The 21,354-nt window shown below is 41.8% G+C and overlaps 3 protein-coding genes across 9 annotated transcripts in view; 1 reads left to right on the top strand and 2 right to left on the bottom strand.

The window, feature by feature from the left end:
- The window catches only part of GLB1L (galactosidase beta 1 like), a 12,315-nt gene extending 9,249 nt beyond the window's left edge, over positions 1 to 3,066 (bottom strand). For 2 of the 3 annotated variants that reach the window (XM_087920599.1, XM_087920597.1), the window contains exons 1-2: positions 2,956 to 3,066; positions 280 to 436 (exon numbers count right to left, since the gene is read on the bottom strand). In XM_087920599.1, the coding sequence (XP_087776725.1) occupies positions 280 to 333 (54 nt within the window). In that variant the 5' untranslated portion in view covers positions 334 to 436; positions 2,956 to 3,066. Of the gene's footprint in view, positions 1 to 279; positions 437 to 840; positions 1,000 to 2,955 lie in introns of those variants that run through there. The other variant, XM_087920598.1, reaches the window with a different exon arrangement.
- Positions 2,945 to 13,396, top strand: STK16 (serine/threonine kinase 16). Its single transcript, XM_026707853.2, has 8 exons — positions 2,945 to 3,061; positions 4,980 to 5,092; positions 6,738 to 6,957; positions 9,310 to 9,443; positions 10,174 to 10,294; positions 12,356 to 12,451; positions 12,590 to 12,711; positions 12,804 to 13,396. The coding sequence occupies exons 2-8, from the start codon at positions 5,007 to 5,009 to the stop codon at positions 12,940 to 12,942; spliced, it is 918 nt and encodes a 305-aa protein (XP_026563638.1). The 5' UTR covers positions 2,945 to 3,061; positions 4,980 to 5,006; the 3' UTR covers positions 12,943 to 13,396.
- Positions 13,397 to 17,420: 4,024 nt separating this feature from the next.
- TUBA4A (tubulin alpha 4a) overlaps positions 17,421 to 21,354 on the bottom strand; it is a 29,162-nt gene continuing 25,228 nt past the window's right edge. For all 5 annotated transcript variants that reach the window (XM_087920628.1, XM_087920630.1, XM_087920627.1 and 2 more), the window contains 3 exons: positions 20,725 to 20,947; positions 20,112 to 20,260; positions 17,421 to 18,849 (listed from right to left, as the gene is read on the bottom strand). In XM_087920628.1, the coding sequence (XP_087776754.1) occupies positions 17,878 to 18,849; positions 20,112 to 20,260; positions 20,725 to 20,905 (1,302 nt within the window). In that variant the 5' untranslated portion in view covers positions 20,906 to 20,947 and the 3' untranslated portion in view covers positions 17,421 to 17,877. The remainder of the gene's footprint in view (positions 18,850 to 20,111; positions 20,261 to 20,724; positions 20,948 to 21,354) is intronic.

Raw genomic sequence — 21,354 nt, forward strand, 5'->3', positions numbered from 1 at the left:
TTATGTTCTGATTATGCTCCATGTATAAGAATTCCAAGATAATTATATTACACAGGAGCTTAATTCAGTAGTACAGCAATCAACTCACTAATTACAAACAGAATATCAGGAGAAGGTTGTGGAGAAGTGCCAAAAAGCTCTAAAGAAAAACCTGGACTATGAGATTACATAGAAGATTACAAAGCAGATAGATAAATCTTCAATATTTCCCTTAAAAAGTTGTAAAAAAAATTTCAGCATTTTTCCTAATAAAATCCTTCCCTAATTCTTTTTGCTTACCTGAAATTGTAAACCTCCGCAAACTACCATGAGAATATACAGCCCCAGCCCCATCTGTTTAAGGTTAATTTCAGCCTGGAACAAGAAGCTGCAAGAAGATATCACATGACAATCTGGTGGGCAGGCCCTGGTGCTTCCTCTGAAGCAGATGATCGTCCTATGAGTTGGGAGGGAAGAAGGCCAGTCAGCATTTTTTTTAATGAACTAAATCCAAAGCCAGTCATATCAGAGTATCATAATATCATATCATAATACACTACCATGATGTACCAAGTTCCCTCTGAATGCAAAAATGAACACCAAGGAACTGAAAGAGAGGTTATTTACCATAACTTATGCAAAACATACATTTCCTCAGACTAGCAGGATACTGACAAATAGTTATCTGTGAGTTGAGAGTGTTAATATACCTAAGCTGATACTGTATTGTATGATATTGATTCAAAAGCATCAATTATTTTAAAATAATACACACTGGATTTAAAGATAACTCACACTTCTTGTAGATCTAATAAATGATCAGAAGCAAATATGGTGATTATGAAACAAGCTAATACATACCTATTCTGAGAGAGCAAAAGGTTCCATAAGAATATCAAGTACTTTAATTATTAAATATTGTGTGCTGCTATCATATAATTATATAATCTTCTTGCTTTTCAGTGTGTTTTGTCCTATTTATTGAAACTTGTCATTGGAAGTCCCTTTTACTCGCCAGACCTGTATAATGATTGTATTCATTCAGCAACAGGGAATCCATATAGACATCCAAGGTAACCAGTGCATAATGTCCCAGCACACTATCCTTGGCATCACCACATTCTGTGCCACCTCATAATGAGATGCTGTTATAAACTAAGGAATTAGGAGTCACTGAATGGTAAAATTTGGGTAAAACCAACCAGGCTCTAGATGCCATTGCAATCTAAGCCACAAAGGAAGTTATTTGATCAGAATGTCAAATGTCTGCTGTCAACATGATTACTCCCCCCACTTTTTAAAAGACCCTGTAGTCCAGTGGTTGCCAACCAGTGGGCCACAGACCACTAGTGGCCCACGGGAAAATTTTGGTAGTCCGCAGAGAAATATCACCTGCAGAGCATCCCCCAAAGCAATTAATCCAGGCTGCACAGGAACACAAGGCTGCACAGCCCACATGGCCTGCAGAAACCCTCCCCGCCCACTCACTCCTTACGTGGCAAATTTGCCTGCTAAGTTGCTATTTTTGCTATTTTTTCTTTTTCCAACCATCAACTGTTCTGCTGTGCTGGGAGATTTGGATTAGCTAAAAAGCAGGAAATCATTGCATTTCTTGCTTTCTAGCTAATCTTTAGATCTTCAGCTCCTTCCTTAGGACTGAAGCTTCTATTATTCAGTGCAGATAGCCAATTGTGGATAGATAGATCTCTAAGTGAATCTGTAATTCTATGAGCAACTCAATATGCCTGCCTGCTTTGCCTGATTTTGGGTAAAAGTTGCACTTTTTTATAAAAAAATCAATATTTACATACATAGTGTGTTGTGAGTTAATTTTCTGAGTTTGCTTGCAAGCAAATTTTATGTGACAGACTCAGGTAGCCAATTTCAGAATCATAGATCTCTAAGTTAATCTGTGATTCTGTGAGCAACTCAGTCTGCCTGCCTGCTTTGCCTGATTTTTGGTAAAAGTTGCTCTTTTTAAATAAAATAAATAAATTTACATAAATATTTATATTTACATACAAGCCATGCCCAACCAGTCACATGACCAAGCCACACCCACAAATTAGGTCACACCCCCAGAACCAGTTGTTAAGAAATTTGAATCCCACCTCTGCCTGTGTGTGTGTGTGTGTGTGTGTATGTGTGTGTGAGTGAGAGAGAGAGAGAGAGAGAGGTTAGATCAGATCTCTCTCTCTCCCACCAATGTCAGCAAGTCAGTAAAAATTCATATTAGTGGTCCCTGGGATTTAAAATTATGGGTTTGGGTGATCCCTGAGGTCCAAAAGGTTGCCGACCTCTGCTGTAGTCTCTATTCAGGAGAGAGTTGGAGCAACTGGATGAAGCTGAGCATTTACTGGCCAGTGCCCTTCCTGATGCTTATGCAGTGTTCACAACAGTTTTTTTTTCTTTGCGCCCTAGGAAACATCTGCAGCTACCTCAGTTTGAATTCTCAACCTTCCGAGGTGAGTGTCTTCACCACTAGGCCACCAATATTATGTTCACAATGTTATTATTAAAATGATCACAATTAAATTTTATTAAAACTCCCCACTGCATTTTCCGGCATGTTAAAGTGGCTAAAATTACATCTGCCTTGACACACTATTGCATCCCTACACATCTATAAATTTCAGCAGAACACCTTGGGCTAATCATGTTCTAATTAGTTCACAGTTTTTGTACTAATTTATGTGGTGGTGGGCTATACGCATTTATTTAAAAATAAGTCTTTGCTGTTAATTGAAAGTGACTCTCACATTTTAGGAAATATTCAGTAACCCCAGTCAAATAAAACCCACCCTACTGAAGCTCAACACTTTTTGTCTAAAAACTCTACAGACTTGCCCTTGAACACCCAACTCATGACTTCTGTCTGTTTTTCTCTTTTTGCTTATCAGTTCTTTCCCACTTCCCGCCTTCTTTTCCTCTTTCACAGATTATTTTCTTCTTCCCCTCGAGTGGTTGCTTAGTTACCTCCAGGGCCGCAAGAGAAGACGGCGCAGAGTGATAACGTCACCAGCCAGCGCAGTGGCTCCTGTCGCGCTCAAGCTCTCCAGGACGCCTTCCAGCTCTAGACTGGGTGAGTGTCTCGCCCCCTCCCCTCTCCTCTGCTCTCTACCCCCCCCACCCCCACCCCGTGTGCCTCCGTGGATGGGCGGGGCGTGAAGATGAGCTTGGTCGAGTTTGCGGCTGTTCTTTATTCGAGAATGGCGGTGCAGAAAGGGCGAGGATTTCCGTCCCCTGTTTGAGAGTTTGAGCCATAACTCTGCCTCGGAATTTAATGCACTTATCCACTCTAGAACAAATGACATAACAGTAACTGCGACTGTGCGTCTGGTCATGTGCAGAGTGCATTATTCCCATGGCGGAACTCTGCATGTACTGCTTCCCTCGATGGCTTTTCGATGCCCCCCAATCAACCGTATATGTTTTCTGAACTACTGAATGTGACGGCTGCTCAACGCTTTTCTCTCCGGCTCCGAAGAAACTCCCTAATCTTTACTTTTTCCTCCTTTTTTTCCTTATGTGCCTTGCCTTTTTAGAATGTAATCCAAAGGGCAGGCTTCTGACCTTTCATTTTGGATTATGGTTGACACTCAGGGAGACGGTACTTTACTCGACAAGCAAGGGGAAATATATAAAAGAGTTTTATTATGTAGTTTTTAAAAAGTCACATTTTTGATAGGCAGTTAAAGAGAGATACTTTCCCTTCCCCTTTCCATGCTATCAATTCAGTTAGTATCCTTAATGAAGTGCCTTTATATTTGGAAGATACCAATTACATTTCATCATATGATTCAACTGGGAGCAGGTGGAAGGAAGTTCTGATTCTAGATTGTTCCATTCCTTGTTGAGATGAACAGTGGCATTTTGTTTTTGTTTTTCCAAAAATAGACTACAAAATTTTGGTGACTGGAGTCGGGCCCTGTTCCCCAGTTTTCCACATAATATCATTTTTTTTCTTTTTAAAAGAATCATTGAGTACACATTTCTTGGCTGCCAAACTGTTGACATGCAGCTGACTGCTGTTTTGGAGTTGACAATTAACCCTCTTTTTTATAGTTCCACAGAACATATTTTATTATAACAGGATAGAGAATGGAACATTTGTCTTCAGCTGGCCTGGGAAGCCTGCAAGTCTGTATGTGCTTCATCTGCTTTTGTTGCTGTTTTATTTTTTGCAATTCTCAAAGCCTATTTAAGATTGCACCATCAACATTGAGTGGCAAGCCATAGCAGTGTAATTTCTCTCCTTTCTAATATTTCCCTAAATAAACATGCTAAACCTAGTTTTACTTTTATAAACCTCACTTCCCCCTCCCCACCAAAAAAGTAAAAAAGAGGGACTGAAAATTCTAGCCATTGCTCTTCTATGGCATTTCCAGATGATATTTACTGGTTCTGAAGCTCTCCGAAGCTGGAGAAAATGTTCCCATGTTTTTTTAATCTGGCTCCTACCCACAGAAAGATAGTTTATATTACAGCCTGCAATTTGAGCTGTCTCATTTCCTCTCCAGTACCAATGTTGTGACCATATTTTTTTCCAGTCAATATGATGATATTGAGAGAAAAGAAACCGATGGAGGGACAATTCTGTTATTGGGCAAACAATATGAACTATTCTCTTGTATCCCCCTTCAGTGTTATACCTTACATGAAAGGTCATCTGGTTTAATTACATAGATAGTCCATGTTTAGCAACTATTTTGCACAATGACTACTCACATTTCTGATGTGATGAAAAAGTGACTTTGCATGTGTGACCTTTGCACAACTGCAAAGCAAAGGAAAGCTGAAATAAGGTCAGAAATGCATTTACTGTTTTATCTAGCAACTACTTTGCTTAATGATCAAATTGCCAGTCCCAATTGTGAATGTTAAACATGGACTACTTGCATATGTATCCATTTATTAATATCTTCACATGAGGCTGTCCCTCTTTTCTCAGCCTTAGGCCTTTACAATGGTCTGGTACTTTGCTTTCTTATCCTCTATAGAGTCTGAAGGATGTTGAAGCGACCACCATGGGTCATGCCCTGTGTATCTGTTCAAGGGGGACCATCACCATCAATAACAAACGCTATCTTTTAATCCACAGGCTTGGGGAGGGGTGAGTATTGGACTCCTTCCAGAGGGATTTTTTAAGATGCTTTGCAGTGATTCATTTTGAAATTTCACAGAGGACCCTTTAATCACTACCCTATCTTTTACCGAAGTTTGGTCTATATTTCCTTTTAACTGTGGTAATCAAGTTGGTAAGAAAGACCGAAATGCAAAGCACAAAACTTTAGCATTACCTAAAGTGCTTCTCATCATTGTCTCCCCATCACTGCCTTCTCTGACTCCCACTAGTATTAATTCTCCATGTAGTTCTCCACCTGTAGGAAGATGTTTTGACCGCATATGTTCACTCTTTTAAAGAAGTAGGAATTATATATGTGTATATACACATACTTTATTTGCCGGGGTAGAATTATTGCATTTTAAGGTTTATTCCAGATATGAGAAAGTTGTTCCCTTCAGATTATTCTGATCAGTATCATCCATCATCCTCACCATAGCTGGCTTCAGCTGCTGTGAGTTACAGCCACATGGAGGGCCATTGGTTTTTCTATCCACTTCCCACCTTCTCCAAAATATTCCTCCAAAGTTCTCATTCAAGCTTCATTAAAGACAAATGTATTTTTTTTTCTTCACTTGGTGCTATTCCCTCCAGCTTTTCATACATGAATTGGCTTCCTGTTACTCCAAGAAAGGTGATAACACAATTCCTCTGGGCATCTGATTTTGTTGCTTACCACTCATTACAGTTAGAATGTTATTTCTGATACATAATCATATATTTTCTGTGCCTTATGTGTGCTGCTTCTCTTCCCCCAGTAATACCTCAGACTTTCATCCTTTTCTTCATGAAAACTTAAGAAAACATACACACACACACACACACACACACACACACATATAGATATAGATATAGATATGCAGAGAGAGAAAGAGCATAGAAACCGAGCAGACCATCAGGCTATCAATATTTAATGTTTAGTTTCTAATATTAGAAAATATCATTATAAACTAAATATAAAATAGTTTTTAATGGTAGAAAATATCAGAGTCCTACAGAGCTGGTGATCTTCCCCATTTATTTCCAATTAGGTATATTTTGGATGTGCATAAACTCTTTTGTGATTGCTAAGCATATTCAGTGGCTGTGCCCCTTTGGACAGTTTTATCAATATTGTGATAAAGTGCTATGGAGAACCAGAATTCTGCTTAATTCTATATGGCATTTATTTAAACATTTTCCCCTTTATCAAGCCAACAATTGTACAGTGCTACACAAAGTATTTTTGAAAAAAGCAACAACAGCTTCATGAAATTATAAACAAACCAGGGGCACAACATGAACAAGAGTCCTCTCTTGTTCTTCTTCCAGTTGTAGCATTAGATATCTACCTTTTCTCTATAATCTCATTATTATGTGTCAGCACTGAACTGATATGAATAGCAACTATTAAGCTGGCATCGATGAACCAGCAACTCCGTGTGGAAAGCACAGCCCTCGCAGTGCTGCGAAGTGTAGGATGCGGATGATAGCAGAACAGGGTCATAATTTAAGAATAAGGGCGAGCTTTGAAAGTAAAGAAAGTCGTGGTAGAAAAGAGGAGAGAAAATAAGTTGTTTGGGTTCCATTTACATCAGAATACACAAGCCTTTGTCCTCCTGCCCTGTGGCTTATTCTGTTTTACTCCCTGCAGTGGTTTCAGTTATGTGGACCTTGTCGAGGGGCTGCAGGATGGGCGCTTCTATGCCTTGAAACGCATCATATGCCATGACAAGGATGATCGTCAGGAAGCTCTGCACGAGGTAGAGATGCACCTGCTTTTTGAGCACCCCAACATCTTGCCTCTCTGTGCACATGCCATGGTAGAGAAAGGATCCAAACATGAGGCCTGGCTCCTCTTGCCTTTCCTCAAGGTCAGTCGCCTCCAGACCAATTTCCTAGTTAAGGGGTAAGGTGCAGATAGGTTCAGTAGGTGCACGCCAAGAAATGTGTTCTCTGGATAAATTAGGTGGGGCAGGGAGAAGAATGGGCTCTATGTGCAAACCCTACTTTCAATTCATGTGAAGGCTATTTCTAAGGTATAATTAACTAATCAGCCAGTATAATTAAGATCCACATTCTTACACCAAGAAAACTGTTGTATAATTGCTATAATTGCTCCAGTGGCTTCAGCATATATATTCTTATGCAGTCGGAATTTATTTTCTATTTTTGTCTTATGTGCATGGCTTGTGATCACAAAGGTTAAAGTATCTTCCTTTTAAATGAAACTATTTAAAACAACAAATCTCCTGAAGTATAATTTGCATAACGGGAAATGTGGTGGCTCATGTGATTATAATGGTGAATTGACAATCTGTTAAACCTGCATTCGAGACTGAGTGCTGCTGTGTGACGGGGTGAGCTCCTGCCAATGTAGCACTTTGAGAGCATGCAAATGCAAGTAGATAAATCGGTATCACTTTGGTGGGCTCATTAATAGAGACGTGAAAGGACCCTTCAGCGGGCATCCCCTGGGCAACAGTGATGTCACCAGCTAATCCTTTCAACCCGGAAGCATCTCGATGCTTTTGACACGAATATAACAACAGTTTGCAGAACAAGGACAAAAATTAAAATTTGCCCACTTCCAAAATTGGGCAAAATGACACACAGAGAAAAAGTTTTCAGTAGGGTGCCAACAAGCCAACACAAGGAAGCCAATATATCTTGATAGCAATCTGGTATTCCATCTTCAAAGATTCTGCCCCTGTCAGCTTGTGGAGAATAAGGAAGACGACTCTGGGTGTCCAGTGCCTAAAACTGCTATCTAGGCAAAAATGGCTGGAACATTTTTTTAAGTCCAGAAAAATGAGGTAATATTTAGAAACAGCTCAGGCAGACACCTCCCTAATTCACTTGATTAAAAGAAGGGGGAGGAAGTACACAAAATCAGACTTGCAAGATTCTATTATTGTAGTTGATCTCAATAAAGGTATAGTTTTAGCCTTCCTGGAGAGTTGATTCCTCGTCTGGTCAACCCAGTGGAGGAGATGACACAGCTAGGGCTCCAGTGATATTGGGACCTTGAGCAAGGCCTCAGATGAAAATCCAGGGGATTGTGAGAGAAGGGGATCCTTTCAAACTAGTACCAAAGTGTCCATTGGTAATAAATAGTACTGGAATCATGACTGGAAATAAAAGTTAAATTATTGCACTTTTCTGAAAAACAGGTTTTTGGATATTTTGCAGTAGCTGAAGTTTGCAATGTTCTTTAAATGCAGTGTTACATCATTTTAATTGGATGCAAACAAGACACATGTAACAGAGGCTGGTTTTCCCCCAAAAGGTGTAGCTGTGCTCCATCCCAAACTGTATAAAACCAGTATAAAAGCTTTCTTAGTACAGCCATCAACTGCGTATCCAGTGACATACCTGGCCTCTCATACCTGGCCTGCATAGTATTGTGCAGAAGAGACTCCAGTTATCACCAGCAACTGGCTTTCCGTATCAATGTTTTTCAAACTTGGAACTTTTAAAATGTGTGCATTTCAACTCCCAGAAAAGCCAGTTGGGAAATCCTGGGAGTTGAAGTCTACGCAACTTAAAATTAGAAAGCTTGAAAAGCACCCTTCTACATGCAGTGCATTTGAAGTCAGCTAAGGTCCTCTCATATCTGTTCCCTTTCCCCCTTCAAGCCAATCAGGATGTTGTGAGTTGTGCCCGTAATTTTGCTCAGCCATGCTGTTTCTGCCATATTTTCTCTTGGGGGGGAGGGATCTACAACCACAGGCACCTAAGAGTTCTAGGACAATTTTAGTATTTACAGTTTATGGCCAAGTAGCAAATACATTAATCAACCCTTAGAACAGGGGTCCCCAAACTTGGCAACTTTAAGACTTGTAGACTTCAACTCCCCAAATTCATAGCTCCGTGTGGAGCTATACTGGCTGGAGAATTCTGGGAGTTGAAGTCTACAAGTCTTAAAGTTGCCAAGTTTGGGGACCTCTGCCTTAGAATATCATGGTATATTCACTGTAGCCCCAAACCAGGCGTAACTAGTCCTGCTTTAAATAAATGATTTGCTTGTTTCGGATTGAACCAGAAGCAACCAAACCAATATTGATTAAGTCTCTGCAGTTGTGAGACTCAGATAGAAAAGAAGGGTAAATCACCCTTAGGCCACAGTCTCTTAATATCTAGGGATAAATCTTTTTCTTCATTCAGTAAGTTTGGAGAACATGCATGCCATTTCAGTTACTAACATGCCTGGGTTTCTTTTCCAGAGAGGGACCCTCTGGCAGGAAGTGGAATCTCTAAGAGATAAAGGCTCCTTCATGCCTGAGGAGCGTATCCTGGTCATTTTTCATGGCATCTGCCGAGGACTGCAGGCCATTCATAACAAGGGATATGCACACAGGTAAGAAGCTGGCCTTAGACAGCAGGGTGTCAGGATTCCAGCAGTGGCCCTAATTAAATCATGAGCTTTGAGCCAAGCTTCAAACACTTCAAAGGATTTATTAGGAGCTAATATGTCGATATGACCAGTGTGTAGCCGATTCTGAGACATGTAATTCATTGTCAACCTTGACCCTGTTTTCCCCCCACCCCCCCACCCCTCTGGGTGTATCATAATTCGTATTCTCCAATGAAACACGTTCATAGCCAAGAGTCATCAATCATGTTCTCCAGTTAGAGATTTGAGGCAGCAACTCCAGTCGCTTAGTTATAATCTTTGCAGGATATGAATAGAATGCACTTGCAATTCCAAACTGCTGCACTGCTCTTTCAAAGTCCTTCTCCCCGCCTTTCTGTTCATGGCAACTCAGAAATGGGCATAGAAATGTTTTAAGTGTTGACACAGGGTGCATGAATAGAGTAGCAATGAGAACCACAAATGGGGAGCAGAACTGAGGTCATGACAGACTGTCAGTCTTTGTTATAGGATTGCTGGCAAAGAGCAGTTTGCAAAGATAAAGAAAAACCTAAGGCACAGAACATCAGCGTGGCAGTATGTTTAGTACAGGAAAGCCCTTGATTGAAATATTACAAGCTTCAAACTTCCTTTAAAGCAGGATTTGGATAAAGCTTTGGATTGTTGCCAAATACAGATTTGGGGATCCATTTATATTCTGCTTGCCCTTTTCCAGAGATTTAAAACCAACAAATGTGCTGCTGGACAATGAAGATCAGCCACTGCTCATGGATCTAGGCTCCATGAATCAGGCTCGCATTGAGGTGCGGAGCTCACGGGAAGCTATGACTATTCAGGTATGAGGTTGATCTGTTCGAAAAGAAATGAGAGTGTAGCTCTAACGATGAAGGAAAACCATCCAGTGAAATGAAACTATTCAGACTATAAAAGCCAGAGACTTTTATTGATATCCCAGCACCCTTCATTTAATGGCAAAAGAAGGATATTATTAGCAAGTAGTGATATTGTCTGTGAATGCAAAATGGTGGCACAAAGTATTTTGTGTCCCAACATGTTATTTCCCCTTAAAATAAATGATCGGGTATCTTGATGGCAAAATCAAGTTTATATGCAAAAGATTTGGAAAAATCAGCAGTGGCATCCACAATGACTATTGCTGTCATGGAGCAGGTAAACCCAAAGTCCAACCTCAAATGTGTGTCATGCATATTGCATACTCAGGATCAGGTCTCCACTTGTCTAGTTGTGCCCGCTGTTTGGAAGATCATAACCATTGTTGAAGATGCCCCCGAAAGTGTGGGCAGATGCACTCAGATTCTAGAAGATCCTGAATCAGAACTGTTGTTCTGTCTAGCTCAGGATTATTGATATTGAGTGGATCAGCTAATTTGGGTTTCCAGGAAGAATCTTTTCCTTCCCTACCCAGGCCAACTTGTTCTCAACTTCAAAGTTATGCATGGCCTTTGTCCCAAGCAGAAGTGGGATACAAAAATCCCAGCAACTGGTTCGCTGCCCAGTTACTCGGTGGCCGTGGCATGGCCTACCGGAACTTCCGGGAGGACAATTTTTCACCTTCCCAAGGGTCCAGAGGCTTCCCTCAGGCCTCTGGAAGGGTGAAAATGGCCTCCGGGGTCTGGAGGCCACCTGGAAGCCAGAAACAGGCCCATTTCCGGACTTGCAAAACTTCAAGTAGGGCCATTTTACGCTTTCCCATGTTTTGGTGGCTTCCCTTGGGCCTCTGGGAGGGCGAAAATGGGCTCTGAGGCCCTCCAGAAGCCATAAACAGGCCCATTTCATGACTTCCGGTACTTCTGGTAGGGCCGTTTTTCACCTTCCCAATGGTCCGGAGGCTTCCCTCAGGGTTATGGGATGGCAAAAACGGCCTCCCCCGAGCTCTGGAAGCCCTCCAGAAGACGGAAACAGGCTCGTTTCTGGGCTTCCAGAAGGCCTGTTTTTCCCCCCTCCCAGAGCCACCACATGGACCCTGCACTTACCTGCATCAAAAATGGGCCATGTGGAGACTCTGGGGAGAGAAGGGGTGGGTGGGGCCAGCCGGTCAGCTCAAATACTCGTTCAGTGAATCAGATACAAATTTAACATCCGGTTCATCCGAACCAGTCCAAACCGGTAGAATCCCACCCTTGGTCCCAAGACCTTAGAGATCTACAGCCAGTCAAAATAAACATTAGTAATGAAATAGTATCTACCTCTGTTTCTCACAAAACTTCCCACCCACCCACCATAAAGCAAAGTAGCCCTTGCTTTTAAGAAAGGGAGGTGATTGCTGCAGTTTCCCCTTTCCAACCAGATCAATATTTCAGTATAGGCAAACATAGTCATAGTTTCAACAGCAAGCAAGCAGAAGCAATAGAATCAATTACTGTAGTGAGATCTGTCCAGGAAGATGTATTTATATATTACGGGATTTGCAAATCATAACTTCAACCTCTTGAGTATTTTGAAAAAGGCAAGCAGATCAAGGTGAGATTTCTTTTTTTCTCTCCCTTATCAGTGACTTTGTTAGGACTCTCCTGGCTTATTAAAATCTCACTTGAACTTAGTTTCTAGTGACAATGTAGGTACACATCCACCTAGTTTTCTTTTGTCAACAGCATGGGAGTAGTTTACCAGTGCCTTCTGCTAGAATGTTTTTCCCCAAATCCCCGGTTTAATCTACAGCCCTGAAATTTCCTACTTGTCTCCTACACACTACTATGCACGAACTGCTATGTCTTATATTTAATGTTAATGCCCTTAATTTAAAATATTTTTCCTGTTAACTATTCCCCAATAGCAACCAGAGGGATCTGTGGGGGAAACCTGCTAGCAGAGAAAAGTTGGGATATTTCTCCCCTTTCTTCCCAGTCTTTGTCTTCCTTCCCCTGTTGATCCCATAGGACTGGGCTGCCCAACGCTGCACCATCTCCTATCGAGCCCCAGAACTGTTCCATGTTGAGCGTGAATGTGTTATTGATGAGCGTACTGACATCTGGGTAAGAGATCATCACTTCTTGGAAAATATAAATATCATTCAATATTGCTGCAATACATTCATAGGAAATAAAAAAAATCCTATTTCATTGTTCCTCGGTTAGCTTTTTGCTCCCTAGGCTCACCTTCCCTCTGCTTAGTCCTTAGGCTGTGTTCTCTACTGCATGATGTTTGGTGAAGGACCTTATGACATGATTTTCCAAAAGGGGGACAGTGTGGCCTTAGCTGTTCAGAACCACCTTACGGTGCCCCCAAATACCAGGTAAGCATTTGCTACCTAGAAGGTTGGGGAGGGGGTTGTGGGCCTGCTCTTAATCCAAGGATAGATTGATCTAAATGGGTTCTAAATTTCAGGTACTCCCCAGCCTTGGAACACCTCCTCTCTTCCACAATGGTAGTCAATCCTCAGGAGCGCCCATTTGTTGCAGACATAATCTGTCAGCTTGAAGCGATACAGCCACCTCTCACTGGACAGGATGCCACACGCATCTGAGACCACAGAATATGCAGCTAAAAACAGAAGCAGCTAGAGGCATTTTGGCCCAGGTGGGACCTCAAGAGATGAAGTTCAGAGCAAACACTTGACAAGAAGTCATGCTGAAGGCCAGTCTTGTACCTGGAGGAACTGTCTTACAATGGGGACTGCATTAAGGACAATGCTGGTCTTTGGGACTCACTCCTTTCCCTGTATCTTACCAGGCTTTGACTGTTCCGATTGTTGGCCCTTACCAAATGCTTCCACAAAGCATGAAATTGCCCCAAGGGACCAAAATTCCCTTTCTTGGTGGAAAAAAAAAAGCTCTTAAATTTGTACCTGAATGTGTGAGTGTGGATTGATGCCGATATTGTTTTGTTAAAGGCATGCCCTCGGGGCCTAAGTGTTAAATAAAATGCAGGCACCATCTTGGACATTTTTAAACCACCAAGATGATAAAAATGTGATCCAACAATAGTGTTGTTCATTTATCACATACTGTATATACTGCTCAATCACACATTTTCTCTTCATGTTTCTTATGTATTTAATTACATCTTCTTGGTTATTCCAGTAGATTTTCCTTTTTTTCCAAGCCTCAAAGAACTGCTTAACATATACATTGAGAATTTTTTTGTATTATTTACGTTAATTGTTAGTTGTTTTGAGGGTCAAGAGTCATATAGGGTACAAAATTTTATTTTAACTCTCTGAAAAGTTGATTTTTTCCACAATAGTAGGTATGTGCAGGAGTTCCAAGCTTGAAATGTGTGTTTTAAGTATTATGAGTTTGGAACAAGATACCTAAATTGAGCATTTTGTCTCATCAGGTTTTCTTTTTAGCCAAAACAAAATGGAGCAATTTCAAGCATGTTACAATTATTGTAAATATGTCACTAGGAGGCAATGTATAACCAAATTCATCCATATTGGGGCTCATCAGATTAATGTCAGATCGTTTTCTATGGGGTTCAAACCCTTTAACAGGAGATAAATTTGTGGATTATATACAGTGCATTACCTTTAGAAGTTATCCAAGTCCTTGCATTCAGTGGTGTTATAGGAAAGGACTATAAAATATATACATTATTCTGTACACCATTGTTACGATTTCCTAGGAGACTCAAGTCCTGTGATTGATTTGTTTTATCCATTATAATTGGCTTAAGGTCTTTCCCTCAGCATAGCTGATAAGAGTAACAAATACTGTACGACCTTGCTTCTATTGACAGAGAATGGGATAAAGAGAGGAACAAGGAGCAATTTAAACACGGTTCAGAGATACATGTTGCTGCAGCACCTGAATTAGTTTTGCTGAATCAGATCAAATGTCCTGTCTGCATTGAGAGGCAATTCTGGATGATCAGTTTTCCACCTGATGGACTAACGTTAGTTGCATATCTATCTGAACAAAAACATAATTTTACTTACTCTCTGATATAAACAGAGCTGCTAGGCTGGGTTGTTTACCATTGTGTTGTGGCATTCTTCTGCAGATAGGACTTTGAACGTATTTAAATATGTGCTGTGCGCACTATATTAACCAAGTGTTGCCAATAACACTGCAGGAATTAGTTCTATGTTATAAAATGCAAATACTGCACTGTATGGCTTTTTTCTTTTAGTTGAGCACATTGTATGCCCTCACCGAGGTGTGAGTTTTCAGGCTGCATGCTAAATGCCAAGACGATTGGTTTTAGTTTATTATGTACTCTTGGCTGCTGGTCAAATGCACAAGTGTGCACTGTGTTCATTATGAAGACAGACGTTTCAGTCTGGATTATTGAAGTGAATCATGCTGTTACTTTTTGCAACACTTTTGGGCTGCAAAGGAAAATAAGACCCAAGTTGTGTTTCTGTTCTCTTTTATGAGAATTAAAACATGACTCCCTTTTCCAAAATCAATTTTTGCAAATCAGATCACTGATAGTCACCAGCAAAGAACTGTTGTTTTTTCTAGCTATAGAGTGAAAAATGAAAGGGCAAAGAACTTGTGTTCTCATTATTCCCTGTGACAAGAGTGCAGTTTTTAAAAACTGTGTTCCAGGATACTCATACCATTTCTGAATGTTATTTCATTGGAATGTAGCCAATTTGTCTGTTTTATGCCAAGCTCAAAAGCTTTCTTTTTCATACACATCACTACAAACATGTAGTGCATGTGCAACATGTATCAGTTGCTTTTTAAAGCTGTGTGGCATAGCAGGATGAGTCTGACTCTATTTAAAGAAAATAATAAATCAGTGACATTAATATCAGTTTCAGGAATAAAACATATATCCTTAGCACACCCATCACTTTTTAAGGGTGATAGTCCTTCTGGATTAAATTTCTGTGATATAATCCAGTTAGAAATGGAGGGAAGAGAATGTAGCAGACAAGAATGTACAAAATATAACTTGGGGATGGCAAAGCTACCATAACTGAAGTTGACATGCAATGTTTTGGCCGACATGCCAAAGTTTACCCACATCCGACAACTATTCCCAAAAATATGTCATGTTCTTGCACAACTTTCAGAGCCTGTAATGGGTGTGTGAGAATGGGATGCACTCCCATGCAGCCTCCAGGTCTACCAAAAACCATGCAAGAGCAGGGACATGCTTTTTTGCAGTTTTCAGAGGCTGCTGAGGATGGGATGTGTTCTTGTATGTCCTTCAGACCTACTGGAAGCGACAAGAGGGCCATCACCACCTCTGAAAACCACAGCAGAATGGGGAATTCCTTTGTGCAGTTTTTGGAGGCTGCAGAAGAGCGTTCACCTGTTGCTTTAAGAGCCTTGTGCAACCTGAAGCAACCTTGGGTAGGTAGGCCACAGAGAGCTGTCTACAGAAAGACCACCATCTAAAGTTAAATGATATACAGCAGATTGTTGGGCTCCGAGTTCACTATGGAGCCCATCAGCTCCGAACATGCCTTGCAGCAAGTCAGCTGGCCGTAGAGCATGTCACCTCTCTGCTGCTGTCAGATCTGTATTTTCGCTTGCATGCTGGCCTTTGGAATGACTCAGCAGGATGGATCCTGAAGGAACTGCGGGGCTGAAGGATGGATTCTGAAGCAACTGCAAGATGGAGTCTGAAGCAACTGTGGGACAGGAAATGACTCTCTTCATGTATTTATGTGGTGCATATTGTTAGAGGGGGTTGGGGCACATATAGGTGGTAATTAAGCCATAGGTTAAAACGTGAAGGTGGCACCAGGTGGGGATCAGTTAGTGAGGGTCAGAATAGGTTAGCGATGTAGACATGTTATAGGGTTAACAGCATTTAGGGATAATGGGTTAGGCGTGACCAGAATTAGAACTGTGTATAGGCCTGGGTGTGGTGTGGTGTGGTGTGGTGTATCTCATGATGACATAATGGTAATAAAAGGAAAAGAAGCAAACTCAAACCCAACGCTAACCTTGCCTGGCTTTTAGCCTTTCTTGTCAGAGAAGAATATTTGTTGTTTGCTAATCTAACAAATAAACCATCATTGCACTACAAAGGAGCTGGGAGTTTGTATTCATTTCAGGACAAATCTTAAATACTCAAGGACTGGCTGACAGATCCTGTGGAGCACTGGGCCACGGGGCAATTGCACCTTGGAGAATGAGGTGGTCTTTTTCAGTAGCAGCAGTGATGGCGGCAGCTGAAGTCAAATGCTACTGTTCAGGGTAGCCTAGATATTGGGGGGGTGAGTGAACAGAGATTTGTCTCCTTTGTGTATGAGACACACTATCAGTCAAGGTATTTTCTGAATTGGATGTAGCAGTGGACCCTTTCCACCTCAGCCTAGCTACTGTGGTAAGTTACTACTACACTGTTAAAGCTAACAAGATCTCCGCTTGAATACAATCCCACTAAGATTTTTTTGGTCTTTCATGGGTTTCAATAAAACAAAAGTCAGATACCTGCTCAGACATAATTTTCTATGATAGGCTTGGGCTGGTTGCTTTCTAATGGAATGTCTTGGATTTAAAATGTTACTTTGTTAGTTTTTGCAATACTGTAGCCTGACATCCTATTCCAGTGGTGGCAAACCTTTTTCGGCTTCCGTGCCAATAATTTCACACGCACTTGTACCAGCACCCAGAAGGCAATGCATGCTGGTCCCCCCACCCACTGCACATGCACACGTGATCCCCTTGCCATGCATCTCTGCACCCGCAATTACCCCATCATGCGCCATGCATGTGCGTGCGTGCATGCGCGATCCCCATCTGCATGTGCGAGCCCAGTATGCATTGTGCATTTCCGCATATGCACGTGTCTCCTGCGCATCCCGCGTCAGATACCAGACAATCAGCTGTCAGGCGCAAGCGGGCGCGCATGCGCAGTGGGGCTCTTCCGGGTGAGCTCTCGTGCGGTGGGGGGAATGGCTCTGTGTGCCACTTCTGGCACGTGTGCCATAGGTTCGCCATCATGGTCCTATTCTGACATCTGCAGCTCATGAAACATGTTTTAAAAGGCAACTTTTATTCCCAAAATACATGTAGAAGTACGGAGTTTCCCAAGCTGGAAATAGGCGAATCGTTTATTGTTCAGAAATAAGCTCATTGTTTCCTCAACTTATTCTTATTTAAAATTGAAACAATCTCATTCTTTGATTCAAAGTTTTGTATCAAAAGATGAATTTGCTTTTGTGGGAGCAAAAGTGATATCAAAGAGGGCAGACTAATCGTTTCATGGTAATGTGCAGTCTGTTGTAACCTAAAGTTTTATTACTTTGCCAAAATGATCAGCAAACATGTTTTTTTTTTTTTCAAAAAAGATGTGCTGTTCAGTTTACAAATGTAACTATTTCCTTTGTCAAGTAAGGCAGCCAGAACTGCTAGGCAGCTGAGCAAAAATTGCGTTAGATAGAATTGCTTCATGTGAATTCTGCCTGGGACAAACACATCACTGTAGTTTAGATTCAAATCAAGCATACTTTAATGAACAGGAAGGTCCAGACAAAGTAGAGCATTTATAGCTATTCTTCTCCCTCCTCCTCATCTTCATATGAATCAATGCCCACCTCCTCATAATCCTTCTCCAGGGCAGCCATGTCTTCCCGAGCCTCAGAGAATTCCCCTTCTTCCATCCCTTCCCCGACATACCAGTGCACGAAGGCCCTCTTGGCATACATTAGATCAAACTTGTGGTCCAGGCGGGCCCAGGCCTCAGCAATGGCTGTGGTGTTGCTCAGCATGCACACTGCCCGCTGAACCTTGGCTAGGTCTCCCCCGGGAACTGCAGTGGGAGGCTGGTAGTTGATGCCCACTTTAAAGCCTGTAGGACACCAGTCTACAAACTGGATGCTGCGCTTGGTCTTAATGGCAGCAATGGCAGCATTGACATCCTTAGGTACCACATCGCCTCGATACAAAAGGCAGCAGGCCATGTACTTGCCATGGCGGGGATCACACTTCACCATCTGGTTAGCTGGCTCAAAGCAAGAATTGGTGATCTCAGCCACAGAAAGCTGCTCGTGGTAAGCCTTCTCCGCAGAGATGACCGGAGCATAGGTAGCCAGAGGGAAATGGATACGAGGGTAGGGCACTAGATTGGTCTGGAACTCTGTCAGGTCTACATTCAGAGCCCCATCAAAGCGCAGCGAGGCAGTGATGGAGGACACAATCTGGCTGATAAGGCGGTTGAGGTTTGTGTAAGTTGGCCGCTCAATGTCCAGATTCCTTCGGCAGATATCATAGATGGCTTCGTTGTCCACCATGAAAGCACAATCTGAGTGCTCAAGGGTGGTATGTGTGGTGAGGATCGAGTTGTAAGGCTCCACCACAGCTGTGGAGACCTGCGGAGCTGGGTAAATAGCAAATTCTAATTTGGATTTCTTGCCATAATCAACAGAGAGACGTTCCATCAGCAAGGAAGTAAATCCTGAGCCAGTTCCTCCTCCAAAGCTGTGAAAGACCAAAAATCCTTGGAGTCCTGTACATTGGTCAGCCTGTGAAAAAGAAATTATCACTCATCACTTTGCATCTCTTAAGTTACAATGCAAAGTGTTATTTTTACCTGGAAAATCTGAACAAAAAAATCCATTCCACTATTCCATTTATTTTCCATAGATGCCCGTCTCAACCAATTGGTTACTTGGAGGTCACTCTCTTTTGCCTCAGGATATTAGCCTCAAATCATTAACTACACACACAAGATCTCTTTATACGACCAAGCCAGGCATGGTATGTTTTCTGTTTCATAATTAATTAAGAGCAAGTAATTTTTCAAGGTTAGAAGGCAGCATCTGGTATTACAGTTGTGGCAACCGATTATACAAGGGAGCAGGGTTGGCTGGAGCGTGGTGAAGAAATTCACTAGAATGCATGTGCCAAGTATACCAATTTCAAATGCATCCTGATAACTTGCGCTTGGTTCCAGGAAGGAAGAGGCAGTGCTTGCCAGCCAGCTGCAAACCCATCTACCCCACATGTCCTTCCTCCCCAGAGATTCATAGAAGCTTCTGCGCAAGCAATGAGGAGATAAAGAGGAACTAAGAAGAAGAAATAAAACTTTGGAAGAGCAAAGGCAACAACATTTTTAGCTGAGAGTGGTTTCTTAGGAACGAGTGTTTAAATTCAGAGTAAGGTAACCTTTACAGTCAACTGGATCAGTAGGAAGGAGTTCTGGAACACCGATGAATAGAAAGAGGACGGGTAGAGCAATGCAGGGACATGAAAGGTATAGGCCCCGAGGCAGTGTTTCTCAGCCTTGACAACTTTAAGCTGTGTGAGGAATTTTGGGAGTTGGGAGTTCACATATCTTAAAACTTGCTGAAATTGAGAAACACTGGCCTAAAGGAATAATGAGTGGCTGAGACAAAATTAGAATTGGGAAACATCACATACAGTGACAGTGATTAGAATCAGGAAGACATATTATTCACTCTGATCAGAAGGACACAAAAAGACAAGGGTGAAGCATAAAGAAACATTCTGAATTTTGCATTCATTTGCACTGCACTCAGCATCCTCAGCTTCTAAAACAAAACTTGAATGAATGGAATAATGGAATGAAATACCACTAACCCACCCTCTAAAGAGGTGTAACATGGCAAAATAAATGCCTAGAATTATCCAGAAAGTGCACAAATAACCAATAGCCATCCTGGACCTCAAGTCCCTGCTATCCCAACATCTCCACCAGTCTCAGGCAGAGTTCCTTCCATTCCTCCAAAAAGTCCATACCCCCATCCTTCATTGCAATTATTACCAGTTTACGAATCCTATCCAACACCAAGTCAATGATCTCCTTGCCAATGGTGTAATGTCCACGGGCATAGTTGTTGGCAGCATCTTCCTTTCCAGTGATTAGTTGCTCTGGATGGAAGAGCTGACGATAAGTGCCACCACGAATCTCATCTGGAAAAGATTAAGAGGATGTAAAGTTTATTACAGTGTACTGTGTACTTTCAAGCAGACACCCAGCAAGCGGAATAATTCAACAAGACATCTAAGGAAGGATATTGAGTGCAGCCAAAATCTTGCAGAAGATCCGGAGGAGTTACATGCTTCTCATTCTAGGACAGAATCACTTTATCAGGAGGCTACTTTACGGAGTTATTCCAACTGAATGTCTCTGTGGGAACTGAACAAGGAGTTGGCAAGTCAAGTCTCTTCTCTAGGAGCCATACTGAGTGGTAATTCTGGGTTCAGTAGACCCCCCATACATCTAAGAGCGAATTGGATAAGAACGTACCTAAGAAATTCAGACTAAAACTGCATGTTTTGCTCTGCCTAAAGAAGAACTGAATGAATCTGAGCCTATTTGAGAAAAGTTGCTGCTCTTCTCTTCTAGGAGTCAACATTTCCATAGATGTACTCACCAATCACAGTGGGCTCCAGGTCCACAAAGACAGCCCGGGGGACATGCTTCCCAGCACCGGTTTCACAGAAGAAGGTAGTAAAGGAGTCGTCTCCACCACCAATGGTCTTATCACTTGGCATCTGTCCATCTGGCTGAATTCCATGTTCTAGGCAATACAGTTCCCAGCAAGTATTGCCCATCTGCACGCCAGCTTGGCCGACATGGACAGAGATACACTCGCGCTACAGAAAGAAGAGAAAGTTGACTTCTCAGAGTGCTATCCCAAGCAAGGCATCAAGCTGCGAGTTCAATAGAGCTAATATATATCATCGTGTGTACCATTACTGGTAGAAGGTGTTTTACCAGGCCATTGGCTCAACTGGGTATTCTTGTGGGTGACAAGTTAAAGGGTTTTTTTTCATTTTTGAGAATGGGAAACCAGGAATATTTCATTGTAGAATTTTAATGAACATTACATCCATATCAAACCTGTATTTGGAATGGAATTGTTTCTAAACCTACTGAACAAGAGAGCAATAACAATGCCACACAAGAGACAACAAATGCAGCTAAGCTGCCTATGTACTTTTGAAATTACAAGTTATCGTAAGAGGAATAGTACTTACTTAAGTGTTAAGTGTAATACCAA

The sequence above is a fragment of the Pseudonaja textilis genome, chromosome 1, assembly GCF_049901715.1.
Source record: "Pseudonaja textilis isolate UNSWEBS1 chromosome 1, rPseTex1.2, whole genome shotgun sequence".
In the NCBI taxonomy this organism is placed as follows: Eukaryota; Metazoa; Chordata; class Lepidosauria; order Squamata; family Elapidae; genus Pseudonaja; species Pseudonaja textilis.

Coding starts and splice junctions, on each gene's coding strand:
- STK16 (XM_026707853.2), top strand. CDS start 5,007: ATGGGTCATGCCCTGTGTATCTGTTCAAGGGGGACCATCACCATCAAT. Junction 5,093..6,737: donor ATCCACAGGCTTGGGGAGGG/GTGAGTATTGGA, acceptor TACTCCCTGCAG/TGGTTTCAGTTATGTGGACC. Junction 10,295..12,355: donor GGGAAGCTATGACTATTCAG/GTATGAGGTTGA, acceptor TTGATCCCATAG/GACTGGGCTGCCCAACGCTG.